Source organism: Podarcis cretensis (genome assembly GCF_951804945.1).
Source record: "Podarcis cretensis genome assembly, chromosome: 9".
In the NCBI taxonomy this organism is placed as follows: domain Eukaryota; kingdom Metazoa; phylum Chordata; class Lepidosauria; order Squamata; family Lacertidae; genus Podarcis; species Podarcis cretensis.
This window is the reverse complement of record NC_137178.1, coordinates 5,652,830-5,675,904: the sequence shown is the minus strand read 5'-3', so window position 1 is coordinate 5,675,904 and position 23,075 is coordinate 5,652,830. Positions and strand designations below refer to the sequence as shown.

The following is a 23,075-nucleotide window of genomic DNA, read 5'->3' as shown; positions in this document are numbered from 1 at the left end:
CAAAATCAAAACACAAGTCGGATAATGTGTTTACTGGCATGCGATGGGGGTCAGGCATGTTATCCAACAGTTAATTATGCAAACTGTCCTCAAACGAAGTGTCAGTTGGGAACCTTGCATAAGATCCTACATCAAGCAGTTTGCCTGGGCTCTAATGTCATTTCTACGCCTTGCAAAGCCATACATGGCTTCAGTACAGGAGACAGGCTCTAAGGGCATCTTAAAGGCCCACATATTTGATTAATCTGGCCGCCCAGGAAGTCCAAGGCAATGCATTTTTAAATTATTGACAACTACCAATCCACAAATATGATTGCCACAAACGAAAGCACCAAAAAAACAGAGGAAATGTGGCATGCCCAATCTTGTCGAGAGTGAGGGGCAGAAATGTTGGAGCAAAGATTTGCCAGACTCCCCTACAGGTAGGTTTGTATCCCTTCCTTATAAGTAAGTGACAATCTGAAACAAGAATCATATTCCAGGCAGGTTTGCTCTGAAGGAAAGGGCACAGATAAAAGCAGAACAGAACCTTCAGAAAGAAGACATGTTTTGCAAAAAAAGATGAATAATCATCCACTCAGGAAGACAAGAAACTGCCTTTCGCTGAGGTTGCATCTGCAATATACATTGAAAGCACTCCCCCCACACACTTTAAACAGTGATGATAATAATAATAATAATAATAATAATAATAATAATAATAATAATAATTTTTATTTATACCCCGCCCTTCCCGGCCAGAACCAGGCTCAGGGCAGCTAACATCAGTAAAATTATAATAAAAACATAATAGGGGGAAGAAAAGAAAAGAAATTTAAATACAGGTTAAAATACAATTTAAAATGCAGCCTCATTTTAATAGTAGCCCATAGATCAAAACCATAAGGGGAGGGAAACATAAGGGTCAGACTGAGTCCAAACCAAAGGCCAGGCGGAACAGCTCTGTCTTGCAGGCTCTGCAGAAAGATGTCAATTCCCGCAGGGCCCTAGTCTCTTGTGACAGAGCGTGCCACCAAGTCGGGGCCAGTACTGAAAAGGCCCTAGCCCTAGTTGAGACCAATCTAATCACCATGCGATTTGGGACCTCCAAAGTGTTGTCATTTGTGGACCTTAAGGTCCTCCATGGGACATAGCAGGAGAGGCAGGCCCCCCAAAAATCCTGGGAACTGTAGTTTTTTCAGGGTGCTGAGTGATGTTAGGTAAGGTAAAGGGACCCCTGACCATTAGGTCCAGTCGTGGACAACTCTGGGGTTGGAGCCGATGTACAGCTTCCGGGTCATGTGGCCAGCAGGACTAAGCCGCTTCTGGCGAACCAGAGCAGCGCACAGAAACGCTGTTTACCTTCCCGCTGGAGCGGTACCTAATTATCTACTAGCACTTCGTGCTTTCAAACTGCTAGGTTGGCAGGAGCAGGGACCGAGCAACGGGAGCTCACCCCGTCACAGGGATTTGAACCGCCAACCTTCGTTTGACAATCAACCCCTCTTCCCTGGGAACTCTGGGAAGTGTGGCTCTGCAAAGGGGAAATGGGTTTCCTAACAACTCTCCGCACCCTTAACAAACTACACTTCCCAGGATTCTCTGGGGGAAGCCAGTACTACTTAAAGTGTTATGATACAGCTTTAAATGTGCAACACAGATGAGGCCTGAGTCTGACAAATTGGATTATGTAAGCTCAGGATAGTCTGCTGGCACATTTGCAAAGCTAAGCAGGGTCCGGTATGCTTTCAAATTGGATGGGAGACCAACTGCGTGTTGAGATTTCTGCATTGCAGGGGGTTGGCCTAGATGCCCCTCAAGGTCCCTTCCAAATCTACAATTCTACGATTCTATGACTGAGCTATGGCCCTTCCCCAAATTATCATTCCTGTACATTATTGCAAGTGCTACAAGGGAGGAGGGAAGAGGAAGGTCAAGGCCTTACAACCCTACTGCCAACCAAACTCCATCCATATGTGCTGCTTAATGTATCCTACGCGCTGTGATTGGAGTGACGCCTACAAGCAAGAGGCTTCACTTTAGGAAGTGATGACTGCTCATGTAAAACTGGATATTTACAGCTCTCCATCAGCACAGAACAGTACGTCCTGTGCGTGTTTGAAAATATATTCCCCGAAGCGTGGACAGGTATGAGATTTATTCATTTTGTACCACGGATCTAGGCAATTTGCTTGGCCTTCAAGAGACCAGAACACACCTGCAGAGACTACAGGATTGTCGGGGGGGCGGGGAAAAGTGCCCAACAATTAAAACTTCTTTCGAGTGCAGGTACAGACAGCCGAGCAAACTGCTGAAAGCTGCTCTGCAGCTTGGAAGTACTGCACCAGGTTTGCCAGCTTTAGTTTTTCTAGGGTAGCCAGCTCTCAAAAACGTTGCAAAATAAAGGCTGGACTCATGCATTACGAAAAGCGATGGTTTCTGGCATGTCATGGTTTACTGTGAAAAAGCAGAGAACTGACACTGCCCAAGTACTCTTGCATTCCTTCTCCTCTAATGCAAGTAGGAAGAACAAACCCGGAATACACAACTAACCTTGGCTTCTAGGTAAAGGTAAAGGTACCCCTGCCCGTACGGGCCAGTCTTGACAGACTCTGGGGTTGTGCGCCCATCTCACTTAAGAGGCCAGGGGCCAGCGCTGTCCGGAGACACTTCCGGGTCACGTGGCCAGCGTGACATCGCTGCTCTGGCGAGCCAGAGCCGCACACGGAAACGCCGTTTACCTTCCCGCTGGTAAGCGGTCCCTATTTATCTACTTGCACCCGGAGGTGCTTTCGAACTGCTAGGTTGGCAGGCGCTGGGACCGAGCAGCGGGAGCGCACCCCGCCGCAGGGATTCAAACCGCCGACCTTTCGATCGGCAAGCCCTAGGCGCTGAGGCTTTAACCCACAGCGCCACCTGCGTCCCGAACCTTGGCTTCTAGTTATGGTTAAATAATTGGTAGTGGCTGGCTGCTCCTCAACAAGCCACGACTCCCAGGGAGTCACATAAACCATGGTTTGCTGCTGGTCCCACTGTGGTTTTGGCATTTGTTTCCTCTTGTTCTCTCTAGGAGAAGAGCAAAGCCAGAGGGACTAAGCAGCGTACACCACCAACGGGCTACTCGTTCACAGTTCATTACGGAAAGTAAGAAACCACAGTTTATTGTGCCAACACAAATCCGAGCTCTCGTTTAAAACCCCGTTTCATAGCTAAACCATTTTATCAGAAATCAAGGGAGAAATCCAAGAGAGCATTCTAGATCTTTCTCAGCTTCCACCTGCCACTCCGTTTGATGAAATATTATTCATTGGTTTTGAAGAGGTAACTCCCCTTTTCTCTCTCGATATAATTGTCCGACCACAAATGCCGCCGCCATCCCAGCTAGTGATAGTGGATCTCCCTAATTGCAACACTTTTCAACCTCTGCGGTGACTCACCAGCTCATCATCGCTGCAGCCTCAACCCTCAACACCAGTGGGATGCATTTGCTAAATACTAACGCGCATCGTAATTCCGGTGTCAAACCAACCCATCTTGAGGCCCCAGCCTTCGTTATTTATTTATTTTGCCTGCCCTCTGCCCTAAGGTCCCAGGGCGGGTCACAACAGTTCAAAAAACATCATTTGGAATCGTTTTAAAACAAATGACAATCCTGGGACAGTGCAGAAGAAGACTGTGCTTGTTCCAGATCTCTTGAGAATCATACCTGGGGGACTTCCTTCCGCTTACCTGGAGAAGGTGAGAAGCTCAGGTTCGCAGTGTTCTAGAAGGAGCACGGCAATACTGGATTGGGATTATCATTATTATTACTTGAATTTATATACTGCCCCCCAGTAGTGATGTATGGAAGGGAGAGCTGGACCATAAAGAAGGCTGATCACCGAAGAATGGATGCTTTTGAATTCTGCTGCTGGAGGAGACTCTTGAGAGTCCCATGGACTGCAAGAAGATCCAACCTCTCCATTCTGAAGGAAATCAGCCCTGAGTGCTCACTGGAAGGACAGATCCTGAAGCTGAGGCCCCAAGACTTTGGCCACCTCATGAGAAGAGAAGACTCCCTGGAAAAGACCCTGATGTTGGGCAAGATGGAGGGCGCAAGGAGAAGGGGACGACAGAGGACGAGATGGTTGGACAGTGTTCTCGAGCTACCAGCATGAGTTTGACTGAACTGCGGGAGGCAGTGGAAGACAGGAGTGCCTGGCGTGCTCCGGTCCATGGGGTCACGAAGAGTCGGACATGACTAAACAACTAAACAACAACAACAACATATACTGCCCTAAACCCGGGATGCTATGGCCAAGGAGAACAATTTCATGGGAACTGGGCCAGGACACAATCCCCATTTCCTTCCTTCCTTCCATCCCACCTCCAGAATCATGGAAGTGGGTTTTGCAAGAACTCTGCATTTCTGCCCGTTACACCATTCCTCTCTTTAAGAGCTGACACCGGCATGCTGCCATATCAGCCCTTACTTTCAAAGTTCTCCCCTCCTTCCTCCATTACTAACAAGTTCTCTCTTTCTCTCTCTCTTCCATTCTTAATTTCTATGGCTCCCAAGGTCTGGAGCTGCCTTTCCCTATTTGATCACGCTTAGACACAGCCAAGCGGCAGGACACAGACCTTACATGCGTAAGGCTCCCAGGTTCAGCACCTTTGTGTAGTTCCAGAAGAAAAGGGGTCCCGGGTAGCCGAATACCAAAAGCCAGGGACTCTGGAGAAGCACTGCCAGTTAAAAGTATACAGCACTCGGCTACCCTGAATGAAAAAGCCCCCCTTTCCCCAGCATAAAGACAGCTCCAAATGTTCAAGAAGCCAGCTCCCCTTTTTACAGAATCACAGAATTGTAGAGCTGGAAGGGACCACGAGGTTCAACTAGTCTCCAGAGGGTGGAAACATGAGAACGGGCCTTTTCTGCGGTGGCTCCGTGTTTGTGGAATGCTCTCCCCAAGAAGGCTCTCCAGGCACCTTCATTACATATATTAAAAGAGCCAGGCAAAAATGCTTCTCTTCTGCCAGGCATTCCAAGCCGGTACATTTCCGAGCACAACTCAAAGTGTTGGTGCTGACCTTTAAAGCCCTAAACGGCTTCGGTCCAGTAGACCTGAAGGAGCGTCTCCACCCCCATCGTTCAGCCAGGACACTGAGGTCCGGTGCTGAGTGCCTTCTGGTGGTTCCCTCTCTGCGAAAAGCCAAGTTACAGGGAACCAGGCAGAGGGCCTTCTCAGTGGTGGCACCTGCCCTGTGGAACGCCCTCCCACCAGAGGTCAAAGAGGAAAACAACTACCAGACTTTTAGAAGACATCTGAAGGTCCTGTTTAGGGAAGCTTTTAATGTTTAATAGATTATTGTATTTTAATATTCTGTTGGAAGCCACCCAGAGTGGCTGGGGAAACCCAGCCAGATGGGCAGGGTATAAATAATAAATTATTATTGTTATTGTTATTGTTATTGTTACTCAGCTGATTAACATTCTATGGCTTTTAAAATGTGTCGGTGGGAGGTGGATTATTGATATGCTTTCACTTCATTGTGTATTTTGTATTCTCGTTTTATTTATTTCTTACATCTACACACCATCTTTTTCTTCCAAGGAGCTCCAGGTGACGCTCTCCCCCATTTCGTCTTCACAGCACCCCTGCGAGGCGGATAAGGCTGAGAGAAGGCAACCACCCAAACGTCACCCAGTGTGCTTCATGTGGGGGTTTGAACCCTGGTCTCCCAGGTCCTAGTCCAACACACTATAACCATTATGCCACACTGGTTTGCCCTTCAGATGAAGGGCGGTATACAAATTTAATAAATAATAATAATAATAACAATAGCCCAACCCCTGCAATGTAGGAATCTTTTGCCCGACATGGGGCTCGAACCCACGACCCTGAGACTCAATGTCTCGAACTGAAATCCTAACCTGGAATATGCCTGAATAGCTGTTCTGGGGAGCCACAGTTTTAGAGTGCCCTGCTGAAGCATCCTGCATGTCAGGGGCTAGATCTCAGGATCCTCAGATCACTGCAAAGAGGGTGCAACTCTAGGCTCATGCTCAGTCAAAACTGCACCACAAAGGACCCCAATCTTTCTCAGATCGAAATTTGCTTGAGCAGCAAAACAGTCTTGCCTGAGCCACTCTGACCTCACCGAAGCCACTCCAAATTTCCCTTCATTTACTATTATTATTCATTGCACTTTCAGTCGCTTTTTTCACAAAATAAACCCACCACTGATGCGCTATCAGGCTGCATCCTCAACATACAATTAAATCACAATACGTACAATATTTAACAATATTTTTTGAATTTCTATACAGTATTGTTCTTCATCTGAAGATCACAGGGTGGCTTACAATATAAAAACACAAAAATACATACAGTAATAACAATAAACACACACACACCCCACAAACACATACAGTTTAAACAGCCATAGATGGTTAGCTAGAAGGCTAGCAGAAGAAGGATGGTTTTGCTTGGCTCCTAAAGATATGGAATGCAGGTGCCAGGTGAGCCTCCCTGGAGACAACTTCCCACAAGTGGGGAGCCAAAGCAGAAACGACCCGTTCTCATTTTGCTGCCCTCCAGGCCTCACACGAAGGAGACACACAAAGAAGGGCCTCAGATCAGTGGCGTAGCGTGGGTTGTCAGCACCCGGGGCAAGGCAAGTAATTTGCGCCCCTAACCCCTAACCTGCCGCCGCTGCCAGCTTCTTCTTGCTGCTGCCTGGGCTGGGGTATTTACGGTAAGGTAGCCACGGCGGCAGATCCGTGTCAGGTGATCTGAGGCGAGTTGCCGCTGGCGCTGCCACCCAAACGACGCCGCTTGCCCGGAGGAGGAGGAGGAGGGCAGAGAGGCGAGGAAAATGCAACATGGCCCAGCAGCTGCAGCGGCGGCGGCGAGGAGGGGCTGCCTGGCGCGCCCTCCGCGGCCCTGACCCGCGGGGACCACGGCGAGCGCTGAGAGCCACTGCCTGCCGGACGCCTTCAGCCCGGACGCGCGCACAGCTCGGCGGTTCCGCAAGACATGGGGCTCTGCTACAGCCTGCGCCCGAGGCTCTTCGGCGACTCCGGAGGTGGCGAGCGCGCCCCACCTCCAGATGTTGCATCCGGTGCGGCCAGCCCCCCCTGCACCCCCCACGCTACGCCACTGCCTCAGATGCTTGAGCTGAAATTCTCAGTCATTTAACAATCAGTCCTTCCTCCTGGGAAACTCTGGGAAATAGGGCCCGTCTAAGTGGCGCTGTGGGTTAAAGCCTCAGCGCCTAGGACTTGCCGATCGAAAGGTCGGCGGTTCGAATCCCTGCGGCGGGGTGTGATCATCTGTGCCACACAACCTCTGCACACTTTTTCCCACCGCGGTGTTCACACTATGATCCCAGACAAGCATCCTATGCAATCGTCATAAAATCAGAGAGCTAATCCCATGTCTTCTGTTGACTCAAAGGCTAGGCTGTGGAAGCCCAGGGGATAAAATCCTCAGGAGGAAGGATCTGGGTGGGAGAGGCTCCTTGGTTGGGTCGTCTTAGCCTCACAGTACCCTGTCCATGAAATGGGAACAATAATATGAGCCGACTAGGAATAAATAATAAATAATTGGGACGCAGGTGGCGCTGTGGGTTAAAGCCTCAGCGCCTAGGGCTTGCCGATCGAAAGGTCGGCGGTTCGAATCCCTGCGGCGGGGTGCGCTCCCGCTGCTCGGTCCCAGCGCCTGCCAACCTAGCAGTTCGAAAGCACCTCCGGGTGCAAGTAGATAAATAGGGACCGCTTACCAGCGGGAAGGTAAACGGTGTTTCCGTGTGCGGCTCTGGCTCGCCAGACACAGCTTTGTCACGCTGGCCACGTGACCCGGAAGTGTCTCCGGACAGCGCTGGCCCCTGGCCTCTTAAGTGAGATGGGCGCACAACCCCAGAGTCTGTCAAGACTGGCCCGTACGGGCAGGGGTACCTTTACCTTTACCTTAACAACTATCAGCACAGTTCCCAGGATTCTTTGGGGGAAGACATGACTGTTGCAATGGTACAATAGGGCTTTAGATATAAGGTATGGATGTTATTGCAACAAAGACATGCTGAAGAATTTAGTTGGCAACCTTCTGTCTCAAGTGACAATGGAGTGTGCCTCTGGGGGTGAAATCAAACCACTGTGTTTGCAGCTTTCAAAGTGACCCCCCCCCCAGGGGGGTGCAAACCTGGGCAGTATGTATGTATGTTCTGAGAGTCTGCTCAACTCTCAAAACCATTCGAAAACCAAGGCACACCTTCCAATTGGCTGCAGGAGCTTGCTAAGTGGAAGCCATGTCAGATGTTTGGCTTCTGAAAAACATTCACAAACCAGAACACTTATTTTAGGGTTTGCGCCATTCGGGAGCCAATTTGTTCGACAACTAAGCCATTCGAGAACCAAAGTACCTCTGTACTTCTTAGCCCAGAGCATTCCAAACTGTCTCACAACACATTAGTGCGTCAGCGGCAGTGTCTAGGTGTGTCCCCACTGTGTCGCAAAATGATGCATGTCTAAAAAGTGTGTCACCAACATGAAAAGTTTGGAAAGCTCTGCCTTAGCCTTTTCTTCTCCCAAAACTATCCCACAAGACAGCGGAGGTTTAGGACCAGAGCTTTCCTTTTCCTAGAAGGGCTTCCTTCCCAGGCGTACAAGCCACACCTGCCTGCCTCTCACTTCCCTCTACTACAGCAAGTGCAAAAACCGCCTTCTTGACCACTGGACCCACTACCGTTCTCATCCACTCACAACAACAGAGCCTGTCTTCACATGCGGGGGAAATCCCTAACTCAGCAAGGCTTTGAGACTCATTGGCTCAAACCCTCATCTGGTTTAGCAGCTGCAGAATACAACAATGTGGAGAAACTGACAGTTTCACATGAAGCACAAGAAACTTGCAAACATCAAAGGCTATCAGATAATTAGTGTTGACCATCATCAACACACAAACTTGTCTTTATGCTCAGCTGGATAACCCCAGAAGTCCACTTGGGTTCCGATATTGTGGCTACCCCAGGACAGGTACTTCTAGTAACAAGAGGCAAAGAATGTACAGCGGTACCTCAGGTTACATGCGCTTCAGGTTACAGACTCCGCTAACCCAGAAATAGTGCTTCAGGTTAAGAACTTTGCTTCAGGATGAGAACAGAAATCATGCTCCGGTGGTGCGACAGCAGCGGGAGACCCCATTAGCTAAAGTGGTGCTTCAGGTTAAGAACAGTTTCAGGTTAAGTACGGACCTCTGGAACGATTTAAATACTTAACCTGAAGTACCACTGTAGCTATAAAAAGAGAACGGGTCCACTTGTTTGGAAAGGGCCTCGCAGAATTAATGGCACCTTTTGCAACCAATATATTGGTCAGCCACACACAGTGGCGTAGCGTGGGTTGTCAGCACCCGGGGCAAGGCAAGTAATTTGCGCCCCCTAACCCATGGATTTTAGCACTCGAGTCTCTTCCACTAGATTAGCGCGCGCGCCCCAGATGTTGCAGCCGGTGCAGCCGGCCCCCCCTGCACCCCCCACGCTAAGCCACTGGCCACACACATCCCAGGACCGGACACCTTACAGGAAATGCTTGCAGCGGTCAAGATTTGTGAGTCCCCAATGAGCTGAACTGCTCTGCCACCTACAGCTCTTTTTGCTGAGGAGCAAAGCAACCAGAAAGCCAGAAAAGGGAATGAATGGGATTTGTGCATCCTGCAAAAGTAGGGATAAGAATCGCCCCGTTCACTCCAATGGTCTAATGCTGGAGAAGTTCCCCGCACAAGATTATACCAGAGTCACTTTGCTTCTAAGGAAAGGGAGGCGAGGGAGGAGAGAAGGGGGGAAACCCAGCAACCTCAAAAAAACAAAACAAAAGACTCAAGGAAGTGCTGATAACCGCTTTAAAAACCAAAAACAAACTGAATTGCACAACATCCACTGCCTCTGTTTCGCTTGCAAATAACTCGAAGACCATCAACTACCTTATTTCAACAAGAGCAATCGCAGCAACTAAAGCCCATTATGTTTTGTCTTCAAAAAGTCAAGTACAGAAAATACCGCTGGATGTTGCCAAAACAGCACTCCCTTTTCACTAACAATAGCTTGAAAACCCAGTATTTGACAAAGGCTTCAAACCTCTTGTTCCCTTAAGCTAGGAGCAAAAAGGAGAGCTCGCTCCGCAGATCTTTGGGGAGTTGCGGCTGGCCAAGAAGAAGCGCCCCCACCCGACCTCACCAAACCCTTCAATTTTTGTATGTGCCCCTTTCCCCAGCCGCAAAAAAAAACACCTGGACCTGGACCTCGGGGTTGTTTACGCGCAGCGAGACCTGCCCTCCCTTTTGTTTAAATTCCCCTCCATCCTCCTGTCAAAAAAGGGCCGCTTCCCTTTTGCTTCCCCTTCTGCGTGCGCAAAGCCAGCTCGTCTCTTTCGCTCGCTTGCAAAACTTTGCAGAGCACGACAGCAAGCCGTGCAAAAGCCAAACTGGGGGGAGACGCTTTTGTGGGCTTTTCAGGGGGTGAGGAAGTCTTCCCAAAGTTGCGGAAGCGGGGGGAACCGTCAGCCCTCTTTTATGAAGGGCTGGGACTGTCTGCCCCCAGAAACCGGACGGAGCGCGCAGTTGCCAAAGGCGCTCCAGGGAGGAGCTGCAACTTTGCAAGCGAGCTGCGACAGCTGGCCCGTGACCCTGCCGGGCGAGGGGCACCTTCGCCGGCTGCTGCAAATGCCCCGAGCTCCTTCCTGCCTCCGCCTCCGCCCGCCCCGGCAAAAGCAGGCGCTCACCGCATGGCTGGAGGTGGAAGACGCGCCTCGCCGTTGCCATCGCCGCCGCTCCGGAGCTGCGCTTCACACCATCGCCGAGGCGCGCCACGCCTGCCGCCTCGCCGCCGTCGGAAGGAGCAGAGCAGCCCGAACTGAAAGCGCCCGCGCATCGGCCCGGGTTGCGGAGGGTGGAAAGGGGAAGGGACGGCCGAGGAGGAGCAGGAGGAGGCGGCGGCGGAGGCGCAGCAGAAGCGGCGGCAGCAGCAGCAGCAGCAGCCGCGTCGAGGGACACCCCTCCCTCCCTCCCTCCCGCGCCGGTCCTAGCGCGCTTCCCGCGGCGAGGCTCTCCCCAAGGAGGCGTGGGAGGCGGAGGGAAGAGAGGCCCCCGCGACCTCCCTCTGCGCCCGCACCCTGGGGCGCCTCGCCCCTGGCGCGCTCGGGCCCCCTAGGGGCGCTTTCCAAAAGGAGGCGCAATTGCGCGCAGCAGCCGTCGAGCAGGAACCAGCGCCTCTTCGCGCAGGAAGGCTGCGCCCCGGGATGGGGAGGGGGGTACAGAGTCGCATTGAACCGATCTGAGATCCACGGGCAGAGTGCCGACTTGGATCAAATGTTGGGGAGGGGGCCATGGGCGTAGCCAGGGGGGCAGTGGAGGCAGATGCCCCCCAAATCAACAGAAATCAATAATAATGATAATAATAATAATAATAATAATAATAATAATAATAATAATAATAATAATAATAATAATTTATTATTTATACCCCGCCCATCTGGCTGAGTTTCCCCAGCCACTCTGGGCGGCTTCCAATCAAGTGTTAAAAACAATACAACGTTACGTATTAACGCAGCGTTACAATACAAATATTGTAGCTGATGTTCTGCTCCCCCTACCATAAAGCCTGCCACACCATCATAAATCCTGGCTATACCCATAGAGGGGGCCATGTAAGCCCCACCCAACATAATCGATCACAAGATCACGCACGAACACCATTTGTAATGCCTATCAACTTGGAGGGGACCCACTCCCTCAAAATATTTTAGGGAAGGCGAAAGGACCTCGGCCCCTAGGAGTTGGCGTCTATGCCTATGGGTGACGGGTGGTATACAAATTAAATAATAATAATTCGTTTTGCACGGATAAGAAGGGAGAAGCCCTGCATATCTCGGTTGTTGCAGCTTCCCAGCTTCCCTTTGGAATTAGGATCTCTGGGGAGCACGCTTATTTTCCCTTATTATTTACCTATTGTTTAAGTGTGGAAACCTCAAAATGGTTTTAGGGTTGCCAGGACACCCCGAAATTGTTGGGCTTTTTTTTTTTTTTTGACCAACCCCAAAGTTGTTGAGCTATTTTTTATTTTTTTTTTACAAAAATACCAAGAAAACAGGTGTGAGTTTCATAATTTAACTATGCAATGAGTGGGAAAGCACAACATTCAGCTTCCGTTGGTTGTCTTTGGATTTCAAGAGGGAGGGAGAGGAGCCACTGTGCTCCAGAGGGAAAAGGGACCCCACAGCCCTCCACATGCTTGCAGATTACACTTCTCACCATCTTATTCCTGATTGGCCTTGCTGGTTGTAGAGTTGGAAGTGTCCACGAGAGTCATCTAGTCAAAACCCCATGCAATGCAGGGATCTATGGGGTTGAATTCATGACCCCAAGGTTAAGAGTTTTATGAGCTACCAACTTACTCTGTTTACCACCCTGGGCTCCACTAGGAGCAAGGGTGGGATGCAAATGAAATAGATAGATGATAGATAGATAGATAGATAGATAGAGAGACAGACAGACAGACAGACAGACACCAAAATCCAACCCACCCAGTATTCTTTGCAAGAAAGCCCAGCACCCAACAGATCCCAAACTGCCTCTTAAGAGAACGGACCTGGAGACTCCTTCAAAACCCTCTCCAGTTCAGACTCTCAACTGCTCTTAAAAGAAATTCTCTGCAACAGAAAGGAAGGAAGGAAGGAAGGAAGGAAGGAAGGAAAAAGAAAAGGAAGGAAGGAATTGGAGTAATTTTTTTTATCAGCCTTTGACTTTCCCAAGTAATTGACACAGCTTCTCAAAATGCACATTCAGTTTGCAGAGATCAGAGTTCACCACTGCAACCAGTAGGGTCCTTGTAAACTTATCAGGGCAACCAGCTGCCCAACAAACCTCAGCCCACCTGCCTGCACCTGCCTTGCTTTGGTACTTACTTACAAGCAGTCCAGGGGGTGGCGCTGCCGGCTGGAATCAACCTCCTCCTCTGTGTTGCCTTTGAAGAACTGGTTCAGCCTGTGGGACTTATTCTTGGGTTCCTTATTTCCCTCTAGATATGGAACTGCCTTGTGTGAGTGGGAGAGTGGTGCCCCTCGCCAAAGAGCAGGGGGATAGGGGGTATTAACTAGCATTAGTTGGCTCCGCCTCTCATTGAGCTGTGGCTCCGCCTCTCATTCACGCTGGCTCCGCCTGCTGTGGTCCTCCACCCCCCCCCTTGCAGGCGAGTCCAGTGACCGCAGCCCAAACGAGTCTTGCGGTACTTTATAAGGACTATCAAATATATTGCGGGAAAAGCTTTTGTGGATTCGGGATGTGAAGTCTTACCTGGATAGCTCAGTCAGCAGAGCATGATGAGACTCGTAATTTCAGGGTTTTGGGTTCGAGCCCCACGTTGGGCAAAAGATTCCTGCCTTTGCAGGAGGTTGATCTGACTCTGGTGGTCCCTTCCGACTCTACAATTCGATGATTCTAAGAATCATGCAGGATCAGGTCGGCAGCCCATCTAGCGCAGCATCTCGTTCTCATGGTGGCCAACCAGGCGCGCATTATGGGATGTCCATAAGATGGACCCAAGTGCAACAGCAGCTCTTCAAATTTTTTTTTTGGGGGGGGAGAGGTTGGCATGTATGTTGGGGAGCTAAGCACCAGGTCCACCAGTGTGAGGGGGGAAAGGCATCTGAAAGGTGGTACAAACTGACCAATATATTTGCCAGGGCAGAGCCAAGTAGAAAAGCAAGACACAAACAAACAGTGGGACTGTGCAAAGAAGAGATGCACTGTCTAAAGAATATCAGAAGCCCCTTGCAGGATCAAAGGTCCAGCACCCTCTTCCCACAGTGGCCAACCAGGTGGGAAAAAGACAGGCAGGTTTCCCTGCATTTGTAAAACCGTAAAGATGCAAGGAACCCAGAGGATCATGTAGGAATATGCAAGAATATGCAGGTGGCCTGTATGGCTATTGAACCCACGACCTTGGCGTTATCACCCTGCTCTAACCAACTGTGCTAATCTGGCTCCAGCGGGAAGGTAAACGGTGTTTCCGTGCGCTGCTCCAGTTCGCCAGAAGCAACTTAGTCCTGCTGGCCACATGACCCGGAAAAAATGTCTGTGGACAAACGTCGGCTCCCTCGGCCTGTAAAGCAAGATGAGCACTGCAACCCCAGAGTCGTTTGCGACTGGACTTAACTGTCGGGGGTCCCTTTACCTTTTAGACTTGCTAAAATGTATAAGAAGTGGCTCCACCCCCATCGTTCTGTCCGGACACTGAGGTCCAGCACCAAGGGCCTTCTGGCAGCTCCCTCACTGCGAGAAGCCAAGTTACAGGGAACCAGGCAGAGGGCCTTCTCGGTACAGTGGTACCTCAGGTTAAGTACTTAATTCATTCCGGAGGTCCGTTCTTAACCTGAAACCTGTTCTTAACCTGAAGCACCACTTTAGCTAATGGGGCCTCCCGCTGCCACCGTGCCACCGGAGCACGATTTCTGTTCTCATCCTGAAGCAAAGTTCTTAACCCGAGGTAATATTTCTGGGTTAGCGGAGTCTGTAACCTGAAGCGTCTGTAACCTGAGGTACCACTGTAGTGGCACCCGCCCTGTGGAACGCCCTCCCATCAGATGTCAAAGAGGACAACAACTACCAGACTTTTAGAAGACATCTGAAGGCAGCCCTGTTTAGGGAAGATTTTATTGTTTGATGCATTACTGTATTTAAATATTTTGTTGGAAGCCGCCCAGAGTGGCAGGGGAAGCTCAGCCAGATGAGAGGGGTACAAATAATAAATCAAAAGGTCCCAAGTTCAATCCTCAACATCTGCAGGCAGTACTAGGAAACTCGAAACGGTATGCAGCCGCCAGGACCACAGCTGTCAACTTTTCCCTTTTCTTGTGAGGAATCCTATTCGGAATACGGGAATTTCCCTTTAAAAAAAGGAAACGTTGACAGCTATGACCAGGACCCGTAAACATTGAAGGCTTTTTTCTCTGTGATCCTTTAAACAGGACACTGCCTTATGCTCCAGTCAGACCACTATTCCACAGTACAGTGGTACCTCGGGTTACATACGCTTCAGGTTACAGACTCCGCCAGCCCAGAAATAGTACCTCGGGTTAAGAACTTTGCTTCAGGATGAGGATAGAAATCGTGCTCCGGCAGCGTGGCAGCAGCAGGAGGCCCCATTAGCTAAAGTGGTGCTTCAGGTTAAGAACACTTTCAGGTTAAGAATGGACCTCCGGAACGAATTAAGTACTTAACCCGACGTACCACTGTATTGGCTACACTGGCTGGCAGCAGCTCTCCAGGGCATGAGGCTGGAGACATTCCTAACCTGTTGGACCCTGGAGCTTCTGTGTGCAAAGAGATGAGCTCCCCCTGAGCTAGGGCCCTTCTTGTTTTGCCATTTATACGGCCCATTTCTAGGACCAGAGGAGGAATGACCGCTGGGAGAAGAAACGCCCTGGTGCATCTGCACAACCGGACGCCTTCCTTTGCCCCGGCTGCAATGAAACACGTCTCTCCTGCATTGGTCTCTGCAGCCGCAGCAGGTGCTGCAGTCTGCCAACAGCTTGACCTCACCCCCAAAGGCGCACTCCTCCATTGTCTCCCGAGACGGACGAATGCCAACCCCCAAATGTGACAGCTGTACCGCTGGCCACAAAACACCCATGCCTGTGTTGCAAACTATTTGTGCATGGAAGCATCAAATTTTTTTTTTACAGACCACTGCCCCTTTCCGGCTTTGTGCAGAGGCCTGTTTCTGCTTACATAGCCAGAGAGCATCCTTGGTGACGTGCCAGCAGCCGCATTCTTCTCAGAGGGCCTGGAGCAAGTCGCCTGCAGTCCCTGTCCCACACACACCCCCTTAACATGCAGATTGCAGTCTCTCCCCTAGCGGGTTTGGCAAGATCAGAGGTTAGCCATTGCGACACAGGGCCCCCGAGCAGCGCTTCTGCGAGAGCCCCCAGGAAGTCCCATGCCTGAAAATTTCCCATGCCATCCCTGCGATGGGAAGTGCTTGCACCTGCAAAACGTTCATTGCTCCGTTGGAAAATACCTTCTGTCTCACCTGGAGGCTGAGAACCACTTAAGATTACACTCCACACAACCCTCCTTTTGTTCTCCAAGATTTCTCAGAAGAGAGGAGCGCATTTCTTCGCTGGCTAGATAAGGCCCCTCCCGGACATGGGTCAGATCAGCAACAGATATAATTTCTACTCATTAACCGCAACAAGGTTCTGGCTATAGCATCTAAATTTTGTTTTAAATTCTGGCGGGGAATGACCTGGATAATGGATAGTTTGTGATGTGTTAGGTTTGTGTTGTTCTCTTTTGTTTGCTGTGAAGGTTTAGCAGAAAAATATTAAAAGGGTGCAGCTGGATCGTTTTAGCCCACTCCCCCGTTTCCCGTCATGGACAATCAGATGATTATGGGATGGGAGCCTGCAAGCAGGACGCGAGAGAAGGTACGCTGGAATGCGCAGCAATTGCATCCAATATGGTGAGCTAGCATAGAACCCATGCTTCCTAACCAATATCCACTGATAGCCACTGATTTGGGTGGCTTTAAAAAAGGATTAGGCAAATTCCAGGAGGAAGATAAGGCTATCGCTGCAACTCTGGGGAGGATCCCACAGTTTAATGATTAAAAAATTCCCTTTATCATTCGCTTATCTTCTTTCTTTATACATGAAAGACAGATGTGGTGAGGAATAGCTCAGCTAGTTACAGCAAGGTGCTGATAATCCGAAGGTTGCAGGTTTGGTTCCCACAAGAGACAGGTGCATATCCCAGCATTGCAGGACTAGAATTCAAGGTTTCCTGAACTTGGGTCTCCAGCTGTTTTTGGACTACCATTCCCATCACCCCTGACCACTGGTCCTGCTAGCTAGGGATGATGGGAGTTGTAGTTCAAAAAACAACTGGAGACCCAAGTTTGGGAAACCTTGGCCTATCAGCGGTTCTCAACTTGTGGGTCCCCATAATAATAATAATAATAATAATAATAATAATAATAATTTATTATTTATGCCCCGCCCATCTGGCTGAGTTTCCCCAGCCACTCTGGGCGGCTCCCAATCAGTGTTAAAAACAGTACAGCATTACATATTAAAAACTTCCCTGAACAGGGCTGCCTTAAGATGTCTTCTGAATGTCAGGTAATTCTTTATCTCTTTGACATCTGATGGGAGGGCGTTCCACAGGTCGGGCGCCACTACCGAGAAGGCCCTCTGCCTGGTTCCCTGTAGCCTCACTTCTCGCAATGAGGGAACCGCCAGAAGGCCCTCGGCGCTGGATCTCAGTGTCCGGGCTGAACGATGGGGGTGGAGATGCTCCTTCAGGTATACAGGACCGAGGCCGTTTAGGGCTTTAAAGGTCAGCACCAACACTTTGAATCGTGCTCGGAAACGTACTGGGAGCCAGTGCAGATCTCTCAGAACCGGTGTTATGTGGTCCCGGCGGCCACTCCCAGTCACCAGTCTAGCTGCCGCATTCTGGATTAATTGCAGTTTCCGGGTCACCTTCAAAGGTAGCCCCACGTAGAGCGCGTTGCAGTAGTCCAAGCGTGAGATAACCAGAGCATGCACCACTCTGGCGAGACAGTCCGCGGGGAGGTAGGGTCTTAGCCTGCGTACCAGGTGGAGCTGGTAGACAGCTGCCCTGGACACAGAGTTAACCTGCGCCTCCATGGACAGCTGTGAGTCCAAAATGACTCCCAGGCTGCGCACCTGGTCCTTCAGGGGCACAGTTACCCCATTCAGGACCAGGGAATCCTCCACACCTGCCCGCCTCCTGTCCCCCAAAAACAGTACTTCTGTCTTGTCAGGATTCAACCTCAATCTGTTAGCCGCCATCCAACCTCCAACCGCCTCCAGGCACTCACACAGGACCTTCACCGCCTTCACTGGTTCTGATTTAAAGGAGAGGTAGAGCTGGGTGTCATCTGCATACTGATGAACACCCAGTCCAAACCCCCTGATGATCTCTCCCAGCGGCTTCATATAGATGTTAAAAAGCATGGGGGAGAGGACGGAACCCTGAGGTACCCCACAAGTGAGGGCCCAAGGGTCTGAACACTCATCCCCCACCACCACTTTCTGAACACGGCCCAGGAGGAAGGAGCGGAACCACTGTATAACAGTGCCCCCAGCTCCCAGCCCCTCTAGACGGTCCAGAAGGATGTTATGGTCGATGGTGTCAAAGGCCGCTGAGAGATCCAGCAGAACTAGGAAACAGCTCTCACCTTTGTCCCTAGCCCGCCAGAGATCATCAACCAGCGCGACCAAGGCAGTTTCAGTCCCATGGTGAGGCCTGAATCCCGATTGGAAGGGATCCAAATGGTCCCCAGATGGTCCCCAGATGTTGTTGGACTACAACTCCCATCATCCCTTAGCTCTGGCCTTGCTAGCTAGGGGTGATGGGTGTTGTAGTTCAACAACATCTGGGCCCACGGGTTGAGAAAGGCTGGCCTAGATCAGGCATCCCCAAACTCAGCCCTCCAGATGATTTAGGACTACAACTCCCATCATCCCAACTAACAGGACCAGTTGTCAGGGATGATGGGAATTGTAGTCCCAAAAACATCTGGAGGGCTGAGTTTGGGGATGCCTGGCCTAGATGATCCTCAGAGTCCCTTCCAACACTTTCTTTGACCAGATTTTTCTTTCTTTCCACAACAACAGTTATTGCAACTGATACGAGGAATAAAAAAAGACACATCAAATTATAACATCAAAAGCCACACAAAGGCGGAACTAAACTGAACTTGAGCACTTGCGGATTTTAGCCAGCCATTTACTAGTTAAGTGATTTGATTTCGTATCCTAATCTTTTGAAGACGCCTTTGTAAGGAGGCTGGAGGAAGGGAGTTGTTGCTTTTCGGCAGGGAGATAATCTGCAACCTGGTCTTCAACACATCTACCCGGAATGAGGTCACACTGAGTTCAGGAGAGTTTACTTCCTGATAAGTGTGCTTTGTCATGTTGAGGAACCTAGAATATGATTTCCTATTCTTAGTAACACATCAAAGCAACATTAGCAGAGCCAACAAGTATTGTAGGAGATCCAGACTTAAGAGATTGTGTCGGCTCCAGTTTTCGTCAGATCATTGTCAGATTCAGTTGCCTCTGGTGTTTTGGATTGCTAGAAGGAAGTCATTCTCATCTCTCACCCTGAAATGCAAAACTGGCAGGTGGTTTAGGGAACAAGGATCCCTGCCCAAAACCGCACATCTTTAATTTGCTCCCCGCCCCCAACTATGTTAGCATAAGGAAAATGAAATGAGCTAGTGCAGATTGAAAGGGATAACTGCTGAACAATCCCAACTCTGCCTATCAATTGCGAGGCAAGGTTCACTCTGCAATTAAAAACACACATAGAGGGAGCAGTTCACGGTGATTAATCTAGCAGTTAATTAAAGCTTGCAGCCCTAGTCTACCTCATGACCTAGGAATCTGGGGACTGCTGGGTGGGGGCAGGTGTGGCTCGACAAGGGATCCCCAAGTGGGCTGCAAGCTTCAATCAGGCGCTTCATGGAACATCTCTGCATATCCATTGCATTAAATATCCCTATTTTTCATCTCTGCCAAGCTAAGCAGTTGGCTCCTTACCTCTCTCGCCCTGACCTAGCCACTGTGATCCACGCAATGGTCGCCTCCAGACTGGATTATTGCAACTCACTCTATGTTGGGCTACCCTTGAGACTGACCCAGAAATTCCAGCGGGTGCAGAATGCCGTGGCGAGACTCCTTACAGGGTCCTTGCCGCGGGATCACATTCACCCGGTGCTATACCAGCTGCAATGGCTTCCGGTGGAGTACAGGATCAGGTTTAAGGTGCTGGTTTTAACCTTTAAAGCCCTATACTGCCTAGGACCCTCGTACCTACGGGACCTCCTCTCCTGGTATGTCCCACGGAGGACCTTACGGTCTTCAAACAAAAACATCTTGGAGATCCTGGGCCACAGGGAGGTTAGGCTGGCCTCAACCAGAACCAGGGCTTTTTCGGCCGTGGCTCCGATCTGGTGGAACGCTCTGTCACAAGAGACAAGGGCCCTGCGGGACTTGACATCTTTCCGCAAAGCCTGCAAGACAGAGCTGTTCCACCAGGCCTTTGGCCAGGGCGCAGTCTGACCCCGTCCTTTGTTAATCCTCACAGAACTCCAGCCCAATGGTTGCCATTTATTTGATTTTGAATTGATTTTTAAATGAATTGATTTTAGAATGTTGTGTTACTTTTACTGTTGTTAGCTGCTCTGAGCCTGGCTTTGGCTGGGGAGAGCGGGATATAAATAAATTTATTATTATTATTATTATTATTATTATTATTATTATTACTACTACTAGTAGTAGTAGTAGTATTGATTGCTAATTGCATTTTTATTTTGCATCTTACATTGCATTGCCACTTGAATCCTATGGATAAAATGCAATACATAAGAAACAAAAGAAGCCTTTCAGATGGGATTTCAGACCATGCAGCATCTAGCACAGAGCATTGCACTTCCTGCGACAGGCAGGAAAAAATAAAATAATAATTAAGTGTTCTGCCGTCAGCAATTTCCAAGCAGCTCGGAGAGAGAAAAACTTGGGAACCGAGGCTGCAGGGTACATTCCATCCTGCACACAAAGGTTTTACCCCAACAGCACACAAGCACTTATCTCCCAAGCAAGAGACACTATCACAATTCCCAGAATAATAAAATGGTGAGAACGGGATGGTTTGGAGATGGCCTATATCTGACAGAAGGGCACATTCCAGCTGAAGAATGCATTCTTGCCAGGAGGAAGGTGTGAAGCGAGGACCAAGGACCTTGAGGGTTGCAGCCTGGGCAGAAGAATGTGGGCTTGATACATAAAACTATGCTGGATATTACGGAGAGGTTTTCCTCCTTCTGTCATGCTATTAAGACCCAACGGGGTCATTCCTTACAGCTGAATGATGGGAGACTCGGGGAAAGAATAAAGGAAGTACGGTAGTGATGGCAACCATCTCAGATGGCTTTAAAAAGTGACTAGACAATGGCTACCAATCACGTTAACTGCATGCCGTCTCCGGGATCAGAGACTGCGTGCCTCCGAATGCAAGCTGCTGGGAAACCAGTGGGAAAAGTGTTCTTGCCCTGTCCATGTGTCCCTTGTAGGCTCCTCTATCAGCCTCTGGTCGAGAATCCAACGCTTCTTCTCATGCCACACCAAATATACCAAATATACCTTTTCGTTGAAAAAGAGCATGAGACAAATGTCAACAAGCGTTGGGAGCCTGAGAGAGGAGAATGGCTGGCCAGCTCACACAGAGCTCAAAGCCTCAGGGTAAACAACGCGGAGGAAACCCAACACTGATCCCACGGAATTAAATTAGACAGGGACATAAAGGCTGACATTTCTCGCACACATTACGTGAGGCAGTTGTTCCGGTATGTACAGGGCTCAGTTTTACGGGTGACATGCACTTTTCCTTTGTTTTGATCTAGTTTTCAGGAAACGTTTGCTGCATTTTATTTTTATTTTAAAAGCCCTTTAACACAAACTGCTTGGAGAGACTTTATTATATTAAGCGGTACAGTTTTCTGCAAATAAATGAAACGAGCAAGCAGGCGAGAGTAGGGTGCATTGAGGTTGATGTGGCTGCTCTTGGGCTGGTGTCTGTTGAGCTCAAATTAGGCTGTTCGCCTCTCTCCAGTCTAGAAGCAAGACGGAAAGGCAGGCCCAGAAATCGGAATAAGAAACTGCATTAGCAGAGCGAGATTATTGGGCACATCTAGGCGCTGTGGGTTAAAGCCTCAGCGCCTAGGGCTTGCCGATCGAAAGGTTGGCGGTTCGAATCCCTGCGGCGGGGTGCGCTCCCGCTGCTCGGTCCCAGTGCCTGCCAACCTAGCAGTTCGAAAGCACCTCCGGGTGCAAGTAGATAAATAGGGACCGCTTACCAGCGGGAAGGTAAACGGCGTTTCCGTGTGTGACTCTGGCTCGCCAGAGCAGCGATGTCACGCTGGCCACGTGACCCGGAAGTGTCTCCGGACAGCGCTGGCCCCTGGCCTCTTAAGTGAGATGGGCGCACAACCCCAGAGTCTGTCAAGACTGGCCCGTACGGGCAGGGGTACCTTTACCTTTACCTTTAGCCCAATACTGTCTACTCAGACTGGCAGCAGCCCTCTCCAGTGTTTCAGCCAGGAAGCCTGGGATTGAACCCAAGACCTTCTGCAAGCACAGCAGATGATCAACCTCTGAGCCAATCTGCACACAGAGCGGCATTATGGCATGTCCAATAGACTGCTGTTTCCAATCCCATGATCTTGTTTGGTGTAGTGGTTAAGAGCGGTTGCGTGGCGATTCCCGCCCCTCCCACAGATGGAGTAAATAAAGACACCGAACACCAGTATTAAGGTTAATGGGCGAAAAATGGCCACAACTTTATTGATTACAGGTAAGAGCGGTATTGGCCTTAGGCATTGGCCCTAACAGACTATCCGGTCTAACCGGGAAGGGTTAAAGCACCAACAGGGGGAGCCCCCGAGATGCACATCCCTAGGCGCTCCCCAAGGGGTTACCGCTCGGGGGGGCGCTTTAGGCCCTAGCCTCCGTAGGTTTCGGACGAGGCGACGCCCCCCGGAGTCCTTTAACGAACTATCCTTCAAGAATGGGGGAGGTGATGGCCTCCTCCCCCCGACCTCATTTGCATAACAATACCCCTGCCAATGCCTAAACGCCAAAACCAATGAGTTGTGACGTTTTGCTACGAGGTAGGCGAAAAAACCAAGTGGCTTCAAAATTCAGCCAATTAGCCAAATGGAAAAACTCCTACCAGGCCCCTTGCGGCGACCAGCCGAAGCCCATAGCAAAGTCTGAATGCACACCTAAAGGGCGGGTGGGCGGGAAACCGCGGCTGCTGCAGAGGAGGAAAAGGGGCGAGCCTGGGCCGCCCTGACCTTAAGTGCCCTTAGGTAGGCCCGCCCCTTCCGCCAGCCGATTGGCTGGCGCTGTAGAAGATGAATACTAATGGGCAACCCTGAGTCCTGCGGGGCTGGCGCCAGCCCCGCAAAAATGTGGATGGGGCGTGAGCCCGCAAACCCCCCCCCCTTAGTTCGGGAGTGGCTTAGTCTTGTAA

At 50.1% G+C, this 23,075-nt stretch overlaps 1 protein-coding gene across 5 annotated transcripts in view; it reads right to left on the bottom strand.

Moving 5' to 3' along the window:
• SLC4A11 (solute carrier family 4 member 11) overlaps positions 1 to 23,075 on the bottom strand; it is a 249,849-nt gene that overhangs the window by 173,883 nt on the left and 52,891 nt on the right. Inside the window, exon 1 of one of the 5 annotated variants that reach the window (XM_079990779.1) lies at positions 10,736 to 10,900. The exons of the other annotated variants lie outside the window; for them this stretch is intronic. Within the exon in view, the coding sequence (XP_079846905.1) occupies positions 10,736 to 10,775 (40 nt within the window). The 5' untranslated portion in view covers positions 10,776 to 10,900. Of the gene's footprint in view, positions 1 to 10,735; positions 10,901 to 23,075 lie in introns of those variants that run through there. 5 annotated transcript variants of the gene reach the window in all.